We start from the raw sequence: 26,846 nt of genomic DNA, 5'->3' as shown, positions 1-26,846 counted from the left end.
ATGCACAGTAATTTCAGAGGAAAATGGGTGACCATGAAGTTTTTTTTTGTTTTGGGAGAAGGTAGCTGATGCTTTCCACAAATCAATGATTGGAATGACCTTTGTGTGGCATTGGTGTTCCTTGCTTGTGCTTTCAGCTATTTGTGTTGGGAGCTATGAAATGTCTTCCTTTTTGAAGATAAATGTCTTTCTTTTATCGCTATCCATTCATTGTAGCTCATAATGCCGTGAATATATCTTCTCATGCTCTTAGTTCCATTTTTAAATAGATTATGTCAATCCACTCGCTTTTTCAACTGCCTCTGTGCCCCACCACTGCCGAAACCTTCAGCCACACCTTTATGATGATCTCTGGGGCTTCTTGTGCATTTTCACTGAATCTGATCCAGTGCTGATTAACTCTGATTCTTATCACTTGATAACTTGTTTCCACGGCTCTTGATCCTAGTACAATAAGTGCACTATCAAATAATACATTTCCTAAACCTAATTCCCACTTCTACAGCTTTATATGCAGTGTGTTTTGAGTTTCTGGCTCTTTTACGGTTCCATTTTCTGAACTCTCCCTTGCTTGTGCCTCCCTCCTCACAATGTTAATGTACTTCCCTCCTTCAAAGGTTCTTGAAGAACCTTCTTAAAAGCTTACTGTTGACCACCGTTAACACAACTCCAGTGTTCTGTATCCACTTCTCGCATTGGGATGCCAAACATTGTTGTTGGTGATACTGGACATATTCCATTTGTCATTAATTTTCCTGTCCTGCAGCCTGAAGATCATTTGAATGTGGTACTTCCGTTTGTTTACTCTGCTGTTATATGCATTTCTTATTTTCCCAACCACAAGATACAAGTTTCACTTTTTCTGCGAATGCACTATTATTAACCAAGGCAAATCTCTTCAGTATCACACTTCTCCGGTTCAGCTCTTATTATGTGGTAACCAGGGATATTCTCATTATGTACCTTGCTTGTTTCCTTTTCCTTCCATCTCCTTTCTCACCTCCCTTCCTTCCATTCCCTTACTCGTTGTTAAAGATGTTTGTCTTTTCACATTCCTTGCAGGCTTCATGTTGCCAGTCTGCTATGTCCTAAAATGCCTGCTTTCTTAGTCCTCGTGACTTTGTTGGTTCCTGTACGATTGGCTCAGATTATAAAACCTTCACCCAGTTTTCTAAATGAAAGGGGAATATAGAATAACTGTTTTTAACCTGTATCTTTACCCATTTAGGTTTTGATGCCAACATATTTTTGGTTTGCTTTTCCACAGTTTTCATTTTTGGAGAAATATAGTGTACACAACAAAATAATACAATTCACTGTGGGGATTTGTTAGAAGTGTAACGTTGTGGTATCAAATGTATATTATATTTACATCATTGTGCTACACTAGCTAAGTGGATCTGATTTTGATTATTCTTTTATATTTTTTAATCGGATGTTTTAATTTACCTGTAAGCTGCATACCAGGAAATATACAGAAGGAAAATGAAGATGACAATGTTTCATATTGACATAGATATGTCCTTTTATTTGTATATATCCAAATGCAAAGGGGAATTTTCTCAATTTAGATTTAGTTTAACTACAAATGTGTCAGCATGTTACCCATATAAGTAAAATAAGGAAGGCACAAAGTGCTGAAGTAACTCAGCGGTTCAGGCAGCATCTCTGGAGAACATATATGTTGGTGAGATTTTGGTTTGGGGCTTTTTTTTGGACTGATTGTGGGAGGGGGGCGAGGAAGACAAAGCTGGAAGAGAGGGGAGCAGGATGAAGTGTGGCAGGTAATAGGTGAACACAGGTGATCACAGGTGAGAGAAGGAATGAAAAATTGTGTCAAACCAAAACGTCACCCATTTCTTTCCTCCAGAGATGCTGCCTGTCCCGCTGAGTTACTTCAGCATTTTGTGTCTACCTTCGATTTAAACCAGCATCTACAGTTCTTTCCTACACAGGTGAGAGGGGGTTAGGCTGTGGGCCGAGGAGCTTTATTCTGCAGTTTCGTGACCCAAGTCACCAAACTACATGAAATTTTCACATATTGTGTAAAGAAAATTATATAAATCACCCCTGAAACTCGATATGAAGAAGACTTGCACATTTTTATTAAATTAGAGAAAAACCGGAAAATATTCAGGTAATTTTTAGTCCAATCAAAGCACGTTTAACATTGATTTGTCTGCCAGTTGGCCAATCACGCGCTTTGCTTCAGGCTAGCACACAAACTGGCTAAGGGGGCTTCACAGATGCCTGTTTTACTGGAGATTCCGATTTGTTGTTCTGTGGAATAAATGTCGTGGAAACTTGCAGCAGGTCATTATATTTAGTGGGAAAAGCATTAAAAAGGCTGAAGAAAGTGCTGCGAAGTGGATTAAAGTGCAAGATAGCCTTGAAAGCAAAGTCCCTGCTGAGGTCCTGGAACACAAAGATTTAGACAGCCAGGGACCAACTCTAACTAAAAGGTAAGATCTAAAGTCTGAATTTATGAAAATCTATCTGTATGGAGTTTAATTAATTTAATTGCACCCTTTTATAATGTGAATAAATTCATTCATTCATTCACTTACTTCATTCATTCACTTACTTCATTCATTCATGAAATTGAGGGCCTAAACTATATGTATCCAAAACACAGTAAATTAAACATTGTCATTAATGCCAGCCTGTTGTAGAGTAATAAGTCTTTAACAGCTAATCTCGGAGCTGCCTGCGAAAACTTACCGGGAAAAAGCGCTCCGACCGCGGGACATGGGTACTCGCGGTAAAGTGAAGCCGCGGTCTCAATTAATAAGCGGCCGATTCGCGAACGCGGAGCCGCAGATCATCACCGCGGGCGGGCAGGGTGGGGGGGGGGGGGGGGATTAGCTGTTAAAGACTTATTACTCTACAACAGGTTGGCATTAGTGACAATGTTTAATTGACTGTCTTATGGATACATATAGTTTAGGCCCTCAATTTCATGAATGAATGAAGTAAGTGAATGAATGAAGTAAGTGAATGAATGAAGTAAGTGAATGAATGAATGAATTTATTCACATTATAAAAGGGTGTAATTAAATTAATTAAACTCCATACAGATAGATTTTCATAAATTCAGACTTTAGATCTTACCTTTTAGTTAGAGTTGGTCCCTGGCTGTCTAAATCTTTGTGTTCCAGGACCTCAGCAGGGACTTTGCTTTCAAGGCTTTCTTGCACTTCGCAGCACTTTCTTCAGCCTTTTTAATGCTTTTCCCACTAAATACAATTACCTGCTGCAAGTTTCCACGACATTTATTCCACAGAACAACAACTCGGAATCTCCAGTAAAACAGGCATCTGTGAAGCCTCCTTAGCCATTTTGTGTGCTAGCCTGAAACAAAACGCGTGATTGGCCAACTGGCAGACAACTCAATGTTAAACGTGCTTTGATTGGACTAAAAATTACCTGAAAATTTTCCGGTTTTTCTCTAATTTAATAAAAATGTGCAAGTCTTCTTCATATCGAGTTTCAGGGGTGATTTATATTATTTTTTTTACACAATATGTGAAAATTTCATGTAGTTTGGTGACTTGGGTCACGAAATCCTATTTCTAGACACATTTTTGATGCTCGGCCCGCAGCCTAGGTGGGTTTGATGGAAAGATGGTTGAACTAAGGCAGGAGGTGAAAAAAACAAAAGATCTAAGTCAAAAGGATTGTAGAATAGTGAATTGTGAAGCCAGAGAAAGGATTGTAGGGGGAGGGGAGAAATAGGTAAGAATCCAGCTGGGAACAGAGGAGTGTGGGTGTGGATGAAAGAGGATGGGGAGTGGTTAGAGGTTACCCAAAATTGGAGAATTCAACGTTCTTGCCATTGGATTGTAAGCTACCCAAGCGCAATACAAGATGCTACTCCTCCAGTTTACGTGGCCTGACTCTGGCAATAAAGGAGGCCCGGGACGAAAAGGAGTGTATGGGAATGTGAAGGGGAGTTAAAATGGTTAGCAACTAGAAGATCCAATCTGTCCTGGGCCTCCATTGCCAGAGTGAAGTCACACGCAAACTGGAGTAACACCACTCATATTCTACTTGGGTAGCTTACAACCCAGTAGTATGAACATTATATTCTTGCTTTTACGTAACTAACAACCATTTCCCCCCCCCCCCCCCCTTCCCTCCCCTCTCCCCCATACATGCCCCTCCTGAGACCTATATCTCCCTTTCCCCTTCACCTACATTCCTTCCTCTGGCTTCACAACACCTTCTGTTTTACATCACTGGCCTTTGTCCAACCATCTGCCTATCAAACCTCCCCGTGCCTATGTTCACTGATTGCCTTCCACACTTTGTCCTTCCCCTCCTCTCGTCCAATTTTTTTCTAACACCCCCCTCCCTCCATCCACAATCAGTCTGAAGATGGGTACTGACCTGAAACATCACCTCTCCAGAGATGCTGTCTGGCCCGCTGCACTGTCATTTTTTGGAAGCCAACATTAGCAGATCCTTGTTTCTACTTCTGACAGACTGTAGTAGAGAGGAGAAAGCTGGAAGAGAGGTGGGGGCGGGCGAAAGCCTGGCAATAGGTTGATACAGGTGAGGAAGCTTTTTGTTTGGCAGATGGTTGGACAAAGGACAGATGAAAACACAAAAAGTGTGAGATTAGAAGATAAGGATAGAAGAGGTGTGAGATGTGAAGCCAGACAAAGGAATATAGGTGGAAGTGGGCAAGGGAAGAAATGGGTGCACATCCAAGTGGAGTACAGGGAAGAGAGGGAGAAAAGGGGGGAGGGGTTTGTTTGAAGGCAAGTTACCAAAAAATTGTAGAATGCAGTTCCTACCGTTGGGTTGTAAGCTACCCAAGCGGAATATAAGATTCTAATCCTCCAAGTTGGCCTCAATCTGGGAAAGGAAGAGGCCCAGGACAGAAAAGTTATTAATGGGAATGAGAAGGCAAATTAAAATGGTTAGCCATCAGATGATCCAACAGGCTTTGGTGAACTGAGCGCAAGAATTCAACAAAACGGTCGCCGAGTCTACGCATGTTCTCACCGATGTAAAGCAGGCCACATTGGGTGCACTGGATGGACAACATAAAATTAGAGGAGGTGCATGGGAAACTGCCTCACCTGGAATGACTGCTTGGTAGCCTGGATGAATGTGAGGGCACAGGTATAGGGACAGGTGTTGCATCTCCTGCAGTTACAGGAGAGAGTACCTGGGAAGGGTGTGGTTTGGGTGGGAAGGCAAGAGTGAAGCAAGATTTGTGGAGCCAGCAGTGACTGCGGAAAGCAAAACGGGTGCGGATGGGGAGATGTGACCCCTAGTGGGATCACATTGAAGGTGACCAAAATATCGGAGAAAACCAAGTAAATCAAGGTTATCAGTAATGGTAGTTAGTTTGGTGTATAATTATCTCATGCTGATTAATAAATGACCGCATTTCCATGACTATGACCAAGCTGGATCTTTTTATGCATGGTGTGTCAATCGGCCTCAGACACTTGTTTTTATGATGTGTTTTAGGGATACTTTAATATTGGAGGGAATTTCTTAATACTAGAGGGAATTATGAATTTGTGTTCCCCAGGTATGAGTATTGCAAATGATTAGGGCCCTTGATGCTTTTGGTATTTAAAAATAATCTGGATTTTGGCCTGTTAGCGGAATTGCGATAAACAATGAAGAGTTAGTACAGTAAACCCTTGTTTATATGGACCTCTTAATAACTGATTTCAGTTATAGCGGAGGTACATACCGGTGACTGCCACCCCTAGTTTGCACCCCTTCCCCGGCCGCTTACAGACCCGGCTGCTCACGCCACCCTCAACTCGTGCCGGGGTGGGGAGTGGAGAGAGGGGGAGGGGGTGGAGGGGGGGAGCTAGTTGGAGGCAGGGTCGAGGTGTAGCGGTCTCCCCATGTGAGGGTGATCCGTGAACAGCTCCTGCTCGGGGGATCACATTGACCTGGACCCTTTGACCAGGTATCCTGCCCTCCCCCTCCCCCTCCCCCTGGAGGTCGGCGGATTGGTAGCCAGCTCTCTGTGCGTGTGTGTGCCCGATGGGTGAGCATTATGCGTGCGTGGGTCTTTGTTAATAAGCCTGAGGGGTGATCACAGTGCGTGTGTAGGTGTGTGTGAGAGAGGGAGAGAGAGATATTGTGTGTGTGTGTTTTGTTTTGTTTTTGAGTATGTGTGTCCGTGTGTGTGACATTTCTTTATTTTTTCCTACGGCCCGCAAAAATGTGCCAAATATATAATGTGGCCTTCGTTGAAAAGTTTGGAGGCCCCTGCTTTAGTTTATCTCATTGTTCAATATTACATTGGTTCATATGTTTGCTCTGCAGTAGTTCTTCTGTATTGTTGTTCAAAAAGACAAGTAACCAGGATAGAGCATCTAACCAAATATTCTTGATGAACGTGAACACTCAAATAGAGCATAGCACAGTACAGCACAAAGAACAGGCCTTTCGATGTGCAATGTCTGTGCCAAACATGATGCCAAGACCAACTCTTATCGTCCTGCATATAACCCACATCCCTCCATTCCCTACATATCTAAAAGTCTCTTAAATGCCCCTATCGTATCTGCCCCAACCACCATCACTGGCAGTGTGTTCCAGGTGCTCACACCCTCTAAGTAAAATAACTTGCCCAGTACATCTCTTTTAAACTTTGCCCCTCTCACTTTAAAGTTATACTCTCTAGAATTTGAATTTTCAATCCTTTGAGAAAGTTTCTTACTGTCTATCCTATCTATGCATCTCATAATTTTATATACTTCGATCAGGTCTCCTCACAATCAACCTCCCGTGTCCCCAAGAAAACAATCCAAGCCTGTCCATCCGCTCCCTGCAGCTAATATCCCTTAATCCAAGCATCGTTCTGGTAAACTTCCTCTGTATCCTTTCATAAACCTCCACATCGTTCCTGTAAGGTGGTGACCAGAACTGCTCACTTACTCCAAATGTGGCCAAACCAAAGTCCGGCAAAGCTGCATCATGACTTCCTGAGTCTTACTCAATGCCTTGACCTATGAAAGTAAGCATACCATATGCCATCTTTACCACTCTCTCCACTTGTGTTGCCACTTTCAGGATGTTAGGGACCTCAAGATCCCTTGTACATAAATGCTGTTAAGGGTCATGGCCATTAATTGTATATTTTTCCCTCAAAGTGCAACACCGCACACTTGCTCAGATTAAACTCTTATCTGTAAATCAACAAATAAGTAGCTGATCCTGAAAAATGAAAGGAATGCCACATCATACATACAGTACTTAAAAGTTGTTAATGGAGTATCTGTGCTACAATCTAGATCTCAGTTGTATTTTGTTTGAAACTTCAAAGCATTGCGAAGCAAGATCATTCCCCATCCTAATTGACCCAAATCTGGTACTAAAAGTCCTTTCCCAGTTTTTCTCATACCCTGACATTGATTGGTCTTCCATTATCATAGTTATAGACATAGAACCGTACAGCAAAGAAACTGGCCATTCAGCCTAAAATGTCCATGCCGAACATGATGCCAAGTTTAACTAATCTCCTCTGTTTACACATAATCCATATCCCTCTCCTGCATACTTCATGTGTCTATCTAAGAGCCTCTTAAATGCCACTATTGTATCTGCCTCCACCATCACCTCTGGAAGCATGTTCCAACACCCACCACACTCTGTGTGGAAAAAAAACTTGCCCCGCACATCTCCATTAAACTTTCCCTCTCTCATATAGCTATGCCATCTAGTGTAGGACATTCCCACTCTGGGAAAAGGTTCTGATTGTCTATCCTATCTGTGCCTCTCATAATTTTATATACTTCTGCGAAGTCTACTCTCAACCTCTGATATTCCAATAAAACAATCCAATACTATCCAACCTCTCTTTGTAGTTGAAACCCTCTAATCTGGGCATCATTCATGCAAACCTTCTCTGCTGACGGGGGTTCTTTTAGAGATGTATAAAATCACGAGGGGGGGGATAGATAGGGTGAATGCACAGTCTTTTACATAGAATCAGAGGGCTTAGGTTTAAGGTACAGGGAAATATTAAATAGGAACCCGGGGGGCAACTTTTTCACACAGAAGGTGGTGGGTATATGGAATGCACTGCTGGAGGAGGTGGTTGAGGCAGGTACTATAACAACATTTAAAAGATATTTGGATAGGTACATAAATAGAAAAGGTTTACGTGATATTGGCCAAATGCAGGCAGTTTGGAATAGCGCAGATAGGGCATTTTGGTTGGCATCGCAAGTTTGGCCGGCGGACCTGTTTCCTTGCTGTATCACTCTCTTTATGCCTTTCTCCTTGGTGAATACACATGAAAAATAATACCTTGCACTATTCTTTGATACCCATGCATAAATTCCCTCCTTTATGCTTAAGTAGTCTTACCTTCCCTTGATCACCCTCTTGTGTTTAACGTACATATAAAACGTGGTGGGATTTACTTTAATTTGATTCGCCATGGATATTTCATTGCTCCTTTTAGCCACTTGAATTCTTACCTTCTTGCTTTATATTCCTGAAAGGCCCTGTCTGATTTCATTTTTCTAAGCGCTGCGCAGTGGCGTTGCTGCCTCACAGCACCAGAGAATCGGGTTCAATCCTAACTATGGGTGCACTTTGTGCGGAGTTTGTACTGTGATCTGTTTCCTCCCATATTCGAAAGATGTGCAGGTTAATTGTTTTCTGTAAATTGACTCCAGTGTGTAGGTTGTAAAAATGGAATAGCATAGAACTGGTATATGGTTGATCGATGGGCGGCATGGACTCTGTAGGCCAAAGGGCCTGTTTCCACGCTGTATATTTAAACATAAACTTTACATATGCTTTTTTCTTTTTGACCATATTTACCACCTCCGGACATCTAAAGTTCCATTACTTTGCCCCCTTACCCTTCCTTCAACGTCAATTCTGTACTCTGATCAACTGGCCTTTAAATAAATCCCACATGTCAGGTGTGGACTTACCAATGACAACTGCTCCCAGATAACTCTCCCTAGCTCCTGTCTAATAATGTTGTAATCTGCCGCCTTCTAATTTAGTACCTACCCCCAAGATCCAGACTTATCTTTCTTTACAACTATCTTAAAACTTATGGAGTTGTGATCACTGTTTCCAAAATGTTCTTCCACTGATGATTCCCACTCATTTTTTCTAACTCCCGCTCTCCAACAGAGCAACTCTGAAGCAAACAAGATAATGGGGTCTGGGACTACACTGGGCCACACTTTTATCCTATGATAAAATACATTCTGACCTATTAAATAAAATGCAAACTCATTGTAAATTTGTATTCTTATTTCATATATGGAATCTTTCAATGTAAACAAAGTGTATTGTCACTGGTGGAGTACAACTCAGTGATCTGTGTGTTTGTTGTAAATTAACAAATTCAACTGTTGGTGTAAGTGATATACGTCTCCAGTACATCAAGGAAAAATTCTGGTATTTAAAGAAAATTTATGTTCCAAAGCAGATGAGCTCAGTTTGCCCCACTTTGAACATCTAAAGGAAAGGCTTGCCCTTGTTGAATACTTTTCATAACCCTTTTCGTTGCAAAGAGCTAATGAATGTTTTCAATGAAGAAATTTTGGAATGTAACCGAGTTGGGAGATGTGGCAGGTAATGGGTAATTATTGATTAACAAATCCCACAAACAGCAAAAGTGATAATGACTAGATAATCTCTTTTTTGGAAGGATCAGCCAGAATACTCAGCCTAACATTGCAACTTCTTGGAATAGCGTCTTGAGATCATTTCTACCATTTTAACGAAGGATGGGGTAATGGGTTGACATATTATTGGAAGGATGTCATTTCCAAAAATGCAGCGCAAGAATTGGTACACATTTCTCTGGAGTTTTAACCGTTTTTACTTATTCACAATTTATCGATCTCTCTCTTTTTTGTTGCCTCTTGTTGTTGTTTTCCTCGGTATTGTCAAAGGTCCACTGATCTTTAGCTGCTTTATCTGGATCTGGACTACACCCACACTTCGACTGAAAATTGCCAAGCAATATGTGCCAACCAATGACCATCTCTAACAAGAGGAAGTTTAACTATATTGTCTTGAGACTGAATGGAATTAATATTGTCAAGTCCTCTTTCAGAATCCTTGGAGGGTAGGAAATGATTAAGGAGCTGTGGAGGTGCATGAGATACATCATTGACAAAAAGGCTTGAGAGACCTAGTCATAGAAATGCTGTAGCCATAGGAGCAAGCATGCAAAAATGAATCCCCTGTCTCTCTACCCCTATCGACAACATGACTGAAATACTCATGGCTTTCCTGTACAGATCCAGAACCATTCGAGGAGCTTAGTATCATCCAGGCAACACAAGCAAGTTCATTGACACCCCATTCTCCAGTCTTAGTACAACACTGTTGCAGCATGAACAAACCATAAAATGCACATGGTTTATATGATAAAATCCACCAAAGCCCTAGCTTCTAGCAAAAAGAACTGCAGATGTAAAGAAACACCAGCAACATTTCCATTCATGTTGCACACCATCCTGATTTCAAAGTAAACTGCTGTTTCTTAATTGTCATTCTTGTAACTTCCCCATGGCGTGGTGAAGGACAATCACCACATAGACTGCACCAGGTTAGGAAGGGATTCATTCGCACTTCTCCAAGGGCCTACGTGCTGCCACATAAAATAAGCGTGCCAATGATGTCCATCTTCTAAGGACATTATGTTAATCATGTTGTCTCTCCGTATTTGTGGCATTGGTCACATCTGTTTTGCCAGCGATTTCTGGAATGGCCTCAAATGTCCTACGATATTCTGCGTTTCTTGTTGATACAAAGCACAAGGCAACAGGGTTTCTGGGAATTCCATTGCAGAGTCTGTTGATGTTTGGAAGAAGCGAATATTTACTTTTTAAGTTGGTACTTTTATTGTGAGGTTGAAGTTTGAAGGTATAAGTTGTGTTTGTTGTTGTGAAACTTGTGTTTGATATTTGTGCGGTGGTCTGGTACCGTGTTAAGTGTGTATTGATATCACAGAACAGCCATATTGCCCAGTTTGCCTATTGCCTTTCTTGGATAAAATGCCAATCAATCTTTGCCTGCTTGCACCTGACCACACATTTGCTTGATAATAAAACACATTGCATGCTGAGCTCAAAATGAAATTGTTTATAAAAAAATTGTCCTAATATGCCTATTTTAATTGAGGGAAAGTTACTTTCTTTATCTGAGAAAAGTATGTTTTATTTCTATGCTTTGCTGAATAAGCAGGAACTCTGACCTGTATTTAACAAAAATACTCTGTTGAACATCTAAGCTTTTCTTAAATGTTTAAATGTTTGCAGTCATTAAGAGACTCGAGAGGAAGCTTTAAACAATAATATTGTAGTCAGCATCTCAACAAGTCTAAGCTGAGGAGACTGCCTGAGATCTGTTGAAAGATGGTCATAAATCTTGTGCTGGGAAAGTTATTAAGCTCGATCATACTGTTTTGATTAACCAAAACTAGAAATGGTATTTGGAACAGATATGTGGACACCTGACCTGAAATAGGATGAAAATCAGCTTAATAATAGTAAATTACACTGTTGAGATGGAGGTCGGACAGCTTCCCCACCTCTGCCCTCCCCACCGTCTGTCAGCTGACAAGTACATTGTGATACATGAAAGTACATACACTCCAGAATTCTGGTAACACTAACGGGCAGCACAGCGGCATAGCTGGTAGAGTTGCTGCTTCATCGGACCGAGATACAGCTTCAATCCTGACCTCAGGTGCTGTCTGTGTAAGAGTTTGTACATTTTCCTTGTGACCTTGTGATTTTTTTTTCTCCAGGTTCTCCTGTTTCCTCCCACATCTCAAAGACGTGCTGGTGGATAGTTGGTTGCTGTATATTGCCTCTAGTGTGTAGGTAGAATATAGGGGAAGTTAAAGAGAACGTGGGGAGAATAAAAAGATAGAAGAATTTAAGATTAGTGTAAATGGGCAATTGATGATCTGTGCAGACTCAATGGGCCAAAAGATCAGTTTTGTGCTGTATCTCTCTTTGACTTTGACTCTCCAAAACCAAAGAGACAGAAGACTGCAGCTGCTGGGTTCTAGAGCAACATCATAGTCATAGGTGTTGGGAGCAAAATTAGGCCATTCGGCCCATCAAGTCTACTCCGCCATTCAATCATGGCAGATCTATTTCTCCCTCCTAACCCCATTTTCCTGCCTTCTCCCCATAACCCCTGACACCTGTACTAATCAAGAATCTATCTATCTCGGCCTTAAAAATATCCACTGACGGCCTCCACAGCCTTCTGTGGCAAAGAATTCCACAGATTCACCACCCTCTGACTAAAGAAATTCCTAAAGGAACGTCCTTTAATTCTGAGGTAATTACTTTTAGTCCTAGACTCTCCCACTAGTGGAAATTTCTTCACCACATCCACTCTATCCAAGCCTTTCACTATTTGGTATGTTTCAACGAGGTCCCACCTCCTTCTTAACACCAGCGAGTACAGGCCCAGTGCCATCAAACACTCATCATATGTTAACCCAGTCATTCCTGGGATCATTCTTGCAAACCTCCTCTGGACCCTCTCAAGGGCCAGCATGTCCTTCCTCAGATATGCTGCCCACAATTACTTACAATACTCCAAATGCGGCCTAACCACGCCTTATAGAGCCTCAGCATTACACCCCTGTTTTGTTTTCTAGCCCTCTTGAAATCAATGCTAGCATTGCGTCAAACTGTTGGATGAAGTCAGCTGGTCAGGTAGCATCTGTGAAGGGAAAGGGATAATGAACGTTTAGGGTTGAGACCTACATTGGACTATAAACGTGGTACTGGAGCACACTTGAAAGCCAATTAAGTAAGATTATTAGCAAATAGAATCATAGAACTATACTGCCTGGAAACAGGCCCTTAGCCTAACATATCCATGCTGGCCAAGGCTGTTTAAACTGTTGTGTTTGCCCATATCCCTCCAAACCTTTTCTCTCTGTAATATCAAGTATCTTTTAATTGGTGTAATTGTACCCGCCTCTATCACTCTCTCTGGCAGCTTTATCCACACACATGCTACCCTCTGTGTGAAAAGGTTGCCCCTCAGTTCCCTTTTAAATCTTTCTCATTCTCATGATAAATCTATGCCCTCTGATTTTTTTCCCTGTATAGTTTGATCTGTATATCAAATAACCATTTCCTGCTTCAATATTAATTGATATTTATTTATATTTAATATAGTTAGATTTATATTTAATATAGTTAGATATCTTTCTCATATTCAAACACAGAAGGAGGCCATTCAGCCCATGCTGACCAAGATGCCCCATCGATGTTAGTCCCACCTGCCCACGTTTGGCCCATATCCCTCTAAAGCTTACCTGTCCATGTACTTGTTCAAATGTCTTTTAAATGCTAAAGTACCTGCCTCATCTATCACCTCTCGCAGTGTTCCATATACCCACCTGTGAGAAGCTGGCTCTCAAGCTCCTATTAAATCTTTCCCCTCTCACCTTAAACCCATGTCCTCTGTACTGGATTACCCTACTCTGGGGGAAAAAGAATCTGAGCATTCTCCCCATCTACTCCCTCATGATTTTATACACACTTCAGCCTCGTGTAAGAGCACAGAAATGCGCCCTTTGGCCCAACTAGTCCATGCCAACTAAAATGCCCCATCTACGCTCATTCTACCTGCTGCGTTTGGCCCATATCCCTCTAAACCTTTCCTATCCATGCACCTGTTCAAATGTCTTTTAAATGTTTTAGTACCTGCTTCAACTATCTCCTCTGGCAACGCGTTCCATATACCCACCAACCTCTGTGTGAGAAGCTGTTGCTTAGGTTCCTTTTAAATATGTCCCCTCTTGCCTTAAACCTATATCTTTTGGTTTTACAGTGCCCTCCATAATGTTTGGGACAAAGACCCATCATTTATTTATTTGCCTCTGCACTCCACAATTTGAGATTTGTAATAGAAAAAAAAATCACGTGATTAAAGTGCACATTGTCAGATTTGATTAAATGTTTTTTTTAATACATTTTGGTTACACCCTGTAAAAATTACAGCTGTGTTTATACATAGGTGTGTGTCATCTCTTTCCCCCCCCCCATTTCAGGGCACCATAATGTTTGGGACACTTGGCTTCACAGGCGTTTGTAATTGTTCAGGTTGTAATTGCCTCCTTCAGGTATAAGAGAGCTCTCAGCACCTAGTCTTTCCTCCAGTCTTTCCATCACCTTTGGAAACTTTTATTGCTGTTTGTCAACATGAGGACCAAAGTTCTGCCAATGAAAGTCAAAGAAGCCATAATGAAACTGAGAAAAGAATAAAGCTGTTAGAGACATCAGCCAAACCTTAGGCTTACCAAAATCAACTGTTTGGAACATCATTAAGAAGAAAGGGCAGGCCAAGGAAGACCTCCACAGCTGATGACAGAAGAATTCTCTCTACAATAAAGAAAAATGCCCAAACACCTGTCCGGTAGATCAGAAACACTTTTCAGGAGTCAGGTGTGGATTTGTCAATGACCACTGTCCGCAGAAGACTTCATGAACAGAAATACAGAGGCTACATTGCTAGTTGCAAACAACTGGTTAACCGCAAAAATAGGATGGCCGGGTTAAAGTTTGCCAAGAAGTATGGAGGGGAGAAGGAAGCAAGATCCAAAGCATACCACCTCATCTGTGAAATGCGGTGGTGGGGGTGTTATGACTGGGGCATGTATAGCTGCTGAAGGTACTGGCTCAGTTATCTTCATTGATGGTAGTAGCATAATGAATTCTGAAGTGTATAGACACATCCTATCTGCTCAAGTTCAAACAAATGCCTCAAAACTCATTGGCCAGCAGTTCATTCTACAGCAAGACAATGATCCCAAACAAACTCCTAAAGCAACAAAAATGCTTTTCAAAGCTAAAAAATGGTCAATTCGTGAGTGGCCAAGTCAATCACCCGATATGAACCCAATTGAGCATGCCTTTTATATGCTGAAGAAAAAACTGAAGGGGACTAGCCCCCAAAACAAGCATAAGCTAAAGATGGCTGCAATACAGGCCTGGCAGAGCATCATCAGAGAAGACACCCGGCAACTGATGATGTCCATGAATCGCAGACTTCAAGCAGTCATTGCATGCAAAGGATATGCAACAGAATACTAAACATAATACTTTCATATACATAACATTGCTGTGTCCCAAATATTGTGGTGCCCTGAAATGGGAGGGGGAGGACTATGTATAAACACTGCTGTGATTTCTACATGATGAAACCAACATGTATAAAAATGGCCTTTATTAAAATCTGGCAATGTGCACTGTAACCACATGTGATTTTTGTTCTATTAAAAATCTCAAATTGTGGAATACAGAAACAAATAACTAAATGAGGGGTCTTTGTTCCAAACATTATGGAGAGCAATGTACATTACGCTAGTCTGTGTAAAATACACTGTGCACTGTCCCTATCTACCCCCTCATGATTTTATACATCCTTCAACCTCTTGCCATCCAAGTAGTAAAGTCCTAGCCTGTCACCCTCTCCTTATTGGTCAGGCCCACAAGTCCTGGCAACATCCTAGTAAATCTTCTCAGCACTCTGCCCACCTTATCTATTTCCTTATCACCGTATTCACCCAGCTATTCCCCATACATGGCCCTAAAAGGTTCCATAGTGAGGCAAGCAATGCAGAGCAGTGGAGTGCAATTGATGGAACCACCCATGAAGGATTTAACGACCAGCAATATGATACAAGTATGAATAATGAACACATTTGAAAGTGTCAAGATAGATGTGGAGAGTGGAGAGTCAAGATTAGGGGACATCCTCTGGGGAAAAGGATTGTTCTATTAGGACTACAAGAAGGAGAAATGCAAAGGATTATTGATCTTTGGAATTCTCTAACTCTGAATGCATCACTGGTAAATGAGAATTTGGGGAACGTGGGAATTGGATAGTCTGTGGGCAAGACACCCTTCCCCCACTGCACCCCTTCTCCAATTTCACTTCCTTTAATGCTCTAGTAAGGCACCAAAAGCAACTAAAATGAAGAAGAAATGCTTAAGAAATGAAGGAATGAGTCTGGTTGTCATGAGAGTCAAAAGTGTTTAATTGTTATATGTACTGAAACAGAACAGTGAAATGTGTACTTGCAGCAGCATTGCAGGTTTGTAAAATTAGTACTCAATAAATAATATCATAAAACAGACAAAAAATGTATAAATAATAAAAAACAATATTAGCGTTAACAACACAAAAGCCCAAAATCACGAGTGCCACCATGACAGTTTGTAGTTCGGAGTTTAGTTGGTGTCTGTAATGTTCAATATCCTGATGGTTGTTGGGGGGAAGCTGTTCCTGAACCTGGATGTCTTGCTTTACAGACTCCTGTACCTTTTTCCCGATGGCAGGAGTGAGCATAGGCACTATGATGTGGGTCCTTCATGATGCTCGCTGCCTTATTGATCTGTGTCCCACAGATCCTTTCGATGGTGGGGAGGTCAGTACCAGTAATGGGCTGTGTGCACTGGTTTCTGTAACCTCCAACAATCCTGGACATACCAAAAACAGGTCATGATGCTACCAGTCTCTGTACTGTACACTTGTAGAAGTTCAAGTGAACATCCATCAACATTTCGAATCTCCTCAATCTTCTAAGGAAGTAGAACCGTTGATAAGATTTCATGATGAGTGCATCGATATGAAGGGTCCAGGACAGATCTTCCGAGATGTGCGCTCCCTGGAACGTGAAGTTGTTGAATCTCTCGCCACCATGATGAAGACATGTTCTTGGATCCTAAGCCTTCCTCTTCTAAAGTCAACAACTGCGTGATCTTATTGATGTTGAGAGCAAGATTGTTGTTCTGGCACTATTCAATCAGACGATTGATCTCTCTCCTTTACATTTTCTCATCATTACCTGTAATGCTTCTAAGAATGGTGGTGGTGTTTGCAATTTTAAAGATGGAGTTGGAACTGTGTCCGGCTACACAGTCAAGGGCATAGAGTGAATAGAAAGGGACTGAGTACAAAGCTTTGAGGTGCCCCTGTGCTGATGGTTATTAAGGAGGAAGTGCTACTGCCAATTATGTACCAGTTATGTTATGTTGATGAGGAAGTCGAGGATCCAGATGAAAAGGGATATGTAGATATGCGCCATAACTAACCTCGAAACATTTCATCAGCACGGATGTTAGTGCCGCTGGTCGGTAGACATTAGGCACATCACCATATCTAAAACAGGTGGGAACCTCAGATCTTAATAATGAGAGGTTGAAGACATCGCAATAACTCCATCCAGTTGGTCTATGCAGGTTTTGAGAAAGCTACCAGGTATACCATCAGGTCCAGATGCTTTCTGAGGGTTCACCCTCATGAATGATCTTCTGACGTCGGCCTTGAAGACTGAGATTACGATACCATTGGGGGATATGGAGGCCACAGAAAGCACATCACTGTTCAATGTATTGAAGTGTGCGTGGAACACATTGAACTCGTCGAGGAATGATGCCTCTCAGTCACTTGAGCTGACAGTTGGTTTTGCATTGCAGGAAGTGATGTTGTGCGAGCCCTCCACAGCTGCCAATGTCAGTCTTATCCTTGCATTTAGAGCAAAAGTCTCTTTTAGCCTTTTTGATGGCATTCAGGTCGTGCCTGGACCTTGTACGACCTTGTATGTCGTCGGACTTGAATGTCTGAGATCTGGTCCTCAGACAATTGTGAGCCTCCTGATTCATCCAAGGCTTTTGGATGGGTGAACATCTGGATGGTTTTGATGCTCCATACATTTCCTTATGAAGTCGGTAACAACCGTGGTGTATTCTTTCAGGTCCCTTGCCATGTACTTGAACATCGCCAGTTTACCAACTTCAAGCAATTGCTGCTCTTCCTCCCCTGTGCAATCCTCACCGCTGTGGCTGCGCTCTTTAGTTGCTGCCTGTACGCAGGAAGAAGGCACTGCCAAGAGGTCGGAATTCCCAAAGCGAGGGCAAGGGATGGAGATTTAGGCATTTTTAGTTTAGAAAATGTTTTCGCTTTTAGAGATAGCATGGAAACAGGCCCTTCGCCCTTCTGGATCAACCCGAACCTTTGATCACTCGTTCACAGTAGTTCTATGTTATCCCACTTATGCATCCACTTCCTACACACTAGGGACAATTTGCAGAGGCCATTTAATCTCCAAACCGGCAGTGGGATGTGGGAAGAAACTGGAGCACCTGGATGAAATCCATGCGGTTACAGGGAGAACATGGAAACTCCGCACAGGCAGCACCCAAGGTTAGGATCGAACCCGGGTTTCTGGAGTTGTGAGGCAGTGGCTCTACCAGCTGTGCCATTGTACTGCCCATCTTTGATGATGGAAAAGCAATGGTCGACGGTGTTTGATCCTCTGGTGCTGCAGGACATTAATGCACAAATAATTATTCATTAATTAATGCATTTTTATCCCAACGTTCCTCATAGCTGCAATACTTTAATGCCTGCTATAGTGCAACCAAATCTTTCTGTAATGTGACCAAAACTAGATGGAGTTCTCAAGCTGTGGTGTAACTGGTGGTAGATATTTTCGTTAAATCTGACAATCCTCCCCCATTTGCCAGTCTTGATCTTTTACTTTACTGGTCTGTATCTCCTTGAAGCCTCCCTGTATCCTCGTCGATTTGAACAAATTATATTTAATCCTACTAAATCATTGGTCCAAGATTCATACCACTGGGTTGTAAACTGCCTAAGTGAAATATGAGGTTCTGTTCCTCTAATATGCGCGTGGCTTCACTCTGACAGTGGACGAGGCCCAGGACAGCCCACACTGAGAACAACTGATACAGTATTCAGCAAAACCTCCTTCAACCTCGTCTACTGTATCCGTGTTCCTGGTGTGGGCCCCTATATATCACACATGACTGTAAAGTGAGTTTGGTAGGGGACTGAGAACACATCCTTGCGGGGCACTGGTGCTGAGAGTTATTGGAGAGGAAGTATTCTCGATTATTGAGTTTGATGATGAGTTTGGATGGGATTATGATGTTGAAGGCAGTAATAATTGATAAATATGAGTCTAATGTAGGATTCCTCGTTGGCCGGGTGTTCCAGAGATGAGTTTAGGGCTATGGAGATGGCATTTGCAGTTGACCTGTTTTCAGCAAATTAAGCAGCTCATCCATTCAGGCAGTAAGACCTCTACAATCTTCGGACTGCTCTTGTGGAAAGAGAGAGAGTCAAACTCAACAAGAGTTTTTTTTCGCATTATAATGAGCATTCTGTTGAATAAATTGCATTCTCTCCAGATATTCCTTTTGTTCAACATGCACCAATAAAGATTTTCACTGTTATTTAGTTTTGGAGATACAGCATGAAAACAGACCCTTTGATTTTGCTAGCAAAAGAATGGTTTACGCAGTAAAACTCATAATTCAATATCTGACTATTCAGAAATCTCAATGGTTCAGCATGTACTTTACTAGGTAGTATTTACTGTTTCTCTTTCCACTCACTGGGGCCCCAGTTCTTGCACTCTCTTTAAACTGAAAAGTTTAAAGAGAATGTTACTGCCTAACATCTTAGAAAAAAAGTAAATTAAAAGCGTATTGGGATATTAATAGGAATAACATCCAGAAATCTGAAAAATCTGTCAGTCGGGCGCATCCAGAGTACTAAATGTGAGATATTGGAGTGTTATTGTATACTACTTGGTTAAGTATAAATAGTAGTAATAGCTTATTCTTTGTGTTTTGCCGATAATTGCATCATGAAACTGTTAGTCATGTAATTAGTAAGGAGAGTTTAAAAAAAAAATTCAGATGCCTTGTTTCTGATCATCGATAAATGTAGAACAGTGCCAATTAAGTAGGTTGAAATTTTATTGTTCTGGCAAAACTTTTTTAAAACAATATGATAGGTGTGCAATGATGATTGGGTTTTGCAAAGTTTCTGATGTCAAACTGATTCTTAGAGAACTGTTCTCCCTCATTTTCCTATCTACTCATCTCCTTATTGAAAATGGCAATAGTGTGCAAATTGTACTCTGAACTGCACGGACTGAAATTATGTTGAGGAAAAATTAGAAAATCACAAATAATAAATTGACTTTTCTGACCACTAACATTTGTGCTTGAATGCTGCGGATGAAATATTTGGCTCAGTGGCTGGGAATGTAACCTCAATTTGAGCTAGGCCATTTAGGAGAACATTTTGTACACGTAGAAATCTGGACTATGTCCCAAAAATGGCATTGAATTTGGAGATCAGTTGAAACTAGAGACTGAGGAACAGATTTTCATTCAGTAAGGGTGGTACAGAATGTAACGCAACGCAACAAGCTTGAGATACAAATTTCCTTCCAGAAAAGTAGAAATCACTACAGTGTAAGGACATTCAATCGAAGCATACCGCAGGTATGGATATTTGAGAATTAAATAATTGTAAGGTTGTGGGGAATGAGTTGAGGAATGGTTCTGGCTGAATGGTTCTTGACGAGAGCAGAATCGGGCCAAATAGGCAATTTCCATGTTGTAATGATTCTATTATTCCAAGAACTGCAACCTATAATTGAATGACTTGTGTTTTATTTTCAGAGAGAAGTCAAGATAGCGTGATTTTGGTACTTTCTGACTCTAGCTCGACCCAGGACGTTTTCACAGATGCAGCCAGTTCCCAGGACAGTAGCAAGAAGATTCACTCTGGTAAAGGTAGTCCTTCATCTTCCTCAACCGTGGAGGCTGCTGTTTTATCCAGGGAGAGCCATGGAAAACTAGAAGAAGAAGATTTTGGGTTACGAATGTCATCGGAGGATTGTAGAGCAGGCAATGCAGAGATTACAGACGCCATTGATGCTTTGACTTTGAGGCTGGCTGAACGTACAGGTCACAGAGCACCTATGGAAACTGCTATACCATCAAGGGAGAACTATAGGAAGCTGGAAGAAGAGGATTCAGTGGGACGAGTCTGCTCTGAGCTTTGCAGAGGAAGCAATATGGAGATCAGTGAAGGCATAGATGCTCTGGCTTTGAGACTGGCAGCACAAGCAGGGGCAAAATTGCACACTGAGTCACAGTGTCAGATTGGCATCACAAGCACAGCTATTGTCACTCCCACCAGGACCACCTCCTCATCTCTCTGTGACTCAAAAAAGAAAACAACCGAACCTCCAGGAGATACAAAAGACACCTACAGATTGGAGGACCTCCCTCAGAGCCTGCCAGGAGATGAGAAGGAGCAGCGCCGAGTCTTGATCGAGCAGTGTACTAGAGCACTGCATCTGTGTCTCAGCCGATTCCCTCAGCACTACAAGAGTCTCTACAGACTGGCGTATCTATACATTTACAGCAAGACACACAAGGTAAATGCATGTGATTAATTTAGAAAGACATTCTGCTTTTTTTTTTTTTAACATAAATTCCTGCTTGAAAAGGTCAACTTTGTGTGACTGAAAGGACTTGATTAACATGAGGAATGTTAAAACGTTGACAGTTGATGCTGGGAAGGGATGAGAATTTTTTAGAACAATTACTGGCCACTTTGGGGACTTGGCTGAGAAATTCTGTTCTGTGGCTTTTTTTTAACTTGTGCGGCATTTTCAAATGTTATCTTAAACCTGGTCATTCCATGCTTAGCGAATGCTGTCCCCTGGTGTTCCATGTGTCTAATACACGTATACAGTACAAATAACTCAGTGAGGGGGAAAAAGCAGTGACATTAAAAAACATGATCAATTTCACTATTCTGATTTTGTTCCAGCATGAATGTGGCACTGACCTAAACTGAAAAAGGTCTTATGTGGATATCAGACCTAGCATTACGTAATGGACCCAAACCTACCTGGGCCACTGCTGGGATATCTACTAAGGATGATTTCAGCAATGCAGGTCATTATTCGTGAAAGTAGCTTCCTGTTAGAAAGCTATACTGTTCAACCACTCTGTCATAGGCCCCTCTACTGCCATGCTGAGACCTCACTTAGGGGTAGCACTATGGTACGGTGGTAGAGTTGCTGCCTTACAGAGCTAGAGACATGGGTTTAATCCTGACTATCTTCTTCTTGCGGATGGCGTGCACAGCCTAAAGTTGTAGGACAACTTGTTCTATTTTCTCCTCATTCCTCATTCCTCCAGAATTCCTCCTCATAGGCTCCAAAGCCACACTCAGCAAAATCAATAACCCCACTCTCACCATCGACGGCACCACTGTCTCCCCATCTCCCCAGGCCCGCAACCTTGGCGTGATCTTTGATTCCACCCTCTCCCTTGAGCCTCACATCCGCCATGTCATTAAAACCTCCTTCTTTCATCTCCGCAACATCGCCAAACTCAGACCCTCTCTCACACCTCCCGCTGCTGAAAGACTCATCCATGCCTTCATCTCCTCCCGACTGGACTACTGCAACTCACTTCTCCTTGGCATCAGCTCCACCTACATCAACCGACTCCAACTGGTCCAGAACGCAGCCGCCCGACTCATCACCCACACCAAATCCTGGCATCACATCACTCCAGTCCTTAAACAACTTCACTGGCTTCCCATCTCCCACCGGATCAACTACAAAATCCTGATCCTCACCTACAAAGCCCTCCACCATCTGGCCCCCCCATATCTCACTGACCTCCTCTCCCCCTACCAACCCTCACGGTCCCTCAGATCCACATCAGCCGGTCTCCTCTCCATCCACAAGTCCAACCTCCGCAGTTTTGGGGACAGAGCCTTCTCCAGGGCAGCTCCCAGGCTCTGTAACTCCCTCCCCCAACTGATCCGCAATTCCGTATCCCTCACCATCTTCCAGTCCCGCCTCAAGACCCATCTCTTCACCTCTGCCTATCCTTAGCCCCATGTCCCCCTCCCTTTTCATCTGTGCATTAATTGCCTCATATTGTGTTTTGTATTGAATTCTGTCTTTACTTTGTGTACTAGTCATGTCTCTACTATTTATTTCATTCCCCTTACTTGTTTTTCCTCTACCTGCTAAATTTTTGTAAGGCGCCCATAAATAAAATTTATTATTATTATTATTATTATTTGATCTTATTTGATTGTGCACGCCAGGTTGATTGCATTCGTCGAAACAGGGCGGACCACGTGAAGGATGCAATCTTCCACACCATCCTGACTATGGGTACTGTCTCTATGGAGTTTGTACATTCTCCCTGTGACCGCTTGGGTTTCTCCGGGTGCTCCGGTTTACTCCCTATTCCAAAGGTTTACATGTTAATTAGCTTCTGTAAAATTGTCCCTATGTGTGTGGGATAGAATTAGTGTACGGGGTGATCCCTGGTCGGCACGGGCTCGGGGGTCCAAATGACCTGTTTACACGCTGTATCTCTAAAGACTAAAAAAAATAGAAAAAAACACTTCCTTCCAATATCCTTGGGAGGATGGATATCCTCATTCCTCCCAAAGATGAACGTCCATTGTTCCTTGATACAATGTATCCTTTGTTCTCTATGAATAATTACTCAAAATTCATCTTCATTTGAGAGCCTAAATTCACTATATATCATACTCGTAAAGGAAGTAAATGAGATGAACTTTGGTACAATGTGCTGGGATGACTGGCAGATTTAGTGGTATATTTCTAGGCAATTGGATGGTTGTTGTTTGAAGACCACGTATAATTTAGTTTATTATCACATGTACCTAGGTACAGTGAAAAGGCTTTTGTTTACTTGCTATCCAGTCAAAGAAAAGACTATACCTAAATACAATCAAGCCGTCCACAGTGCACGGATAAAGGGTACAACATTTAGTACAAGATAAAGTCTGATTCAAGATAGTTCAAAGGTCTGCAATGAGGTAGATGGGAGGTCAGGACCACACTCTAGCTGATGAGAGGATCGTTCAATTGCCTGATAAACGCTTGGAAGAAACTGTACCTGAAACTTGAGGTTTTTAAATTTCCATACCCCTTACCTAATGGGAGAGCGAGGAAGAGGGGGGGGGGGGTGAGACTGATCCTCCATTATGCCAAGGCAGCGTGAAGTGGAGATGGAATCAATGGAAGCGAGGTTGGATTGCATGATGGTCTGTGCTACATACGCAATTTTTTGCAGTTTTGGATGGAGATGATCCCAAACCAGACTGTGATGCATCCCAATAAAATGCTTTCTATGACACATCTGCAAAAGTTGGTGATGGTTGTTGGGGACGTGCTGAATTTCCCAAGTCTTCTAAGGAAGTAGTGGCGTGTGTGCTTTATTGGCCATAGCTTTGATGTGGCTGGTCCAAGACATTGCTGGTGATATTTACTGCCAGGAACTTGAAGCTATCGTCCATCATTGCCATCAATACTGCTTTGCCTCCTGAAGTCAATAACAATCTTCTTTAGATTATACTGGTCAGCTAATTGCCTTTTCTTTATCCTATCTCTAATGCCATATATATATTTCCAGTGAAGGGCACAATGCAAAGTGAGCTAGCATGTGCAAGATCCTGAACCATTTATGGGGCATTCTTGAGCAGTGGAAAGATCAAAAGGTATTACACAATCTACTTCTCACTGTGGTCACAGTATATTTCGTCATGTTGCCTCTTGATAAGCTGTTAGTGGGTAGAGAGGCAGGTTAGTTTTCCAGATTATCAATTTCACCTTTACCCCATGGAAGCAAATAACGTTCATTCACTGACTGGGGTTGAAAGTCATGCCTGAAAACAGCTCCTCATATTAGTTGTAATGGTTGTCTCTGCTGTTGTGAGAAACTCTTGCATGCTGCACAGCAATGTGCCATGTGCTATATGGAGACCACTGTTTTCCCTTTACTTTCTCCTTGGATTGGCATGGTTCCCTGGATGTCTGGCAGTGTTATTCCATGAGGATCTATGAACCAAGGATATGGGTGTTTCCGTAAATAAGGGTACCAACCTGTGACATGGGTGGCCAAATTTGAAAGTTATTAAATCATAATGAAATGCCACAGGATTAAAAATGGGCCTAATTTGTGCTTAAAATCAACTAAAATTTGTCCAAAATTTAATACTTTCAAAATTTGAAATAAAATAAATGAAACATATAAAACATATGGGACACTTACTGATTTCGAAGCTCCCTTACAAAATGTCAGCACCTAACCCACCAGGGTTCACTCCAGTCATTATAATTGCGTTGTTTGAATTTTTTGTTTTAATCGCGACGAATGCAAATAAACCCCATTATAGCGCTATAAATAGCATTGACAACAGGAGGGACTACAGAATGAGACCGCTAAAATAGGTGAGCAAACTAGATTTTAATTTCATGATTTTAAGTTCTATTCATTATTAAGTATTTCAATGGAAAGCTTAAACACAAAATATAAACAATAAAAAAAGAAACAATAAATATAAAAACGGTTTACACGCGACACATTTCACACGTGGCCAAAGGGGCACCGTACTCGCGTTCTGCTGCAAAAACCTGGGACATCAGAAAACCATCTAATCGGTGATAAATGATAACAAAAAATCATAAGCATAATCCAAATTTGGCTTGTATAGTTATTTAATTGCAAAATTAATGTAATCTTTCTGGTATAAATTCGCCGAAGGATTTGATGAAATCCTGCTTGAAAAATGTCACAAAAAAGGCAAGAAAACATAGAATCTGATATTTTTCTTTGTAAAAACAAATGTATTTATTTTTGCTTCATCTCATTATTTTGGCTACACACCATGATCTATACTACTTAAAATACAGGATATGAAACAATGGAAATATTACATAAGAAACAGGGAAATAACCTGGAAGTATGGATACATTCAGTTTCAGTACTGACTGCTGTATTTACCCATATCCGTTGGCTCAAAACAGCAAATGAGGATTCTGCAGTTGTCCTACAGCATTGTGAACTCCCTCCAGTTTCTTCCTCTCACTTACATTCTCGGGTCAAGTTATAGAAGCCAATAAATCTATCAACCCCAACATCTTTGGGATATGGTAGCAGACTGGAACAGATGGAGGAAACTAGGAAACTACTGCAGTCACAGGGAGACCATGCAAACCCCATGCAGACAAATCAGGATTAAACCGGGTTTGCTGGACTTCTGCGGAGGCAGCTCTGCTAGCTATGTCACTGTGCTGTCATGATCCATTTGTTGGATAAGTATTATAGATACAGTTCAATTAAAAATGAATGGTTCAATAACATATCACAAGTAATAAAGATCAGCATTTACCAGTGAAGATCTTTCGAAATCTGCACAAAATGTTTCTCTGCATCTGAGTTCCCTATTGCTGCAATACATTAATCATAGAAAATAGGTGCAGGAGTAGGCCGTTCGGCCCTATGTACCAGCACCACCATTCAATATGATCATGGCTGATCATCCAAAATCAGTACCCCGTTCCTGCTTTCTCCTCATATCCTTGATTCCGTTAGCCCCAAGAGCTATATCTAACTCCCTCTTGAAATCATCTTCTTTCCGTGGATGGTGAAGTGATGCTCATAGTCAAAAGTCCAGTTAAGCCTGTGACGATAGAACTCTTCATTGTTTTTTCTGGATACCATGAGTTCTTGCTTACCTTCTTGTGAAGTCTAATTTTCAAAAGGCAGACAGAATTCTAACAGAATGAAGCTATTTATCAAGGAATAAACACTTATTTTGCAAGAATTTTATAATTGGAGATATAGTCCTGTGATTTATATTGCAAATTATATTATGGGGAACAACAACTTATGCCACTGCATTCATATTAATGAATACACTTTAAAAATTATCAATTCCTTAACTTTTTCTCTTGAGTTATGTTAATTCGTAATTCAGTCTGGTGTCTTTCTCAGCTTCTGTTTTGATCACAAGAAAACAAGATTTTTTCTCACTTTTTGCAACTTCCAGGGTGCACAGAAGGAAAACTTGCTTTTACTCCTCTGTTTCCGCTCGACTTGTCAAATCACCAGTCACAGTTACTGCATAGACAGAGAATATTTTCCCATCCCCACCTTGATGCTGCAACT

The 26,846-nt window shown here is 41.6% G+C and overlaps 1 protein-coding gene across 3 annotated transcripts in view; it reads left to right on the top strand.

Moving 5' to 3' along the window:
- cabin1 (calcineurin binding protein 1) overlaps positions 1-26,846 on the top strand; it is a 244,075-nt gene that overhangs the window by 77,740 nt on the left and 139,489 nt on the right. For all 3 annotated transcript variants that reach the window (XM_033043465.1, XM_033043466.1, XM_033043464.1), the window contains exon 27: positions 20,505-21,268. In XM_033043465.1, the coding sequence (XP_032899356.1) occupies positions 20,505-21,268 (764 nt within the window). The remainder of the gene's footprint in view (positions 1-20,504; positions 21,269-26,846) is intronic.

This window comes from Amblyraja radiata, chromosome 25 (assembly GCF_010909765.2).
Source record: "Amblyraja radiata isolate CabotCenter1 chromosome 25, sAmbRad1.1.pri, whole genome shotgun sequence".
Taxonomy (NCBI): domain Eukaryota; kingdom Metazoa; phylum Chordata; class Chondrichthyes; order Rajiformes; family Rajidae; genus Amblyraja; species Amblyraja radiata.
The sequence above is the reverse complement of the archived record's forward strand: the minus strand, read 5'-3'. Positions and strand labels throughout refer to the sequence as shown.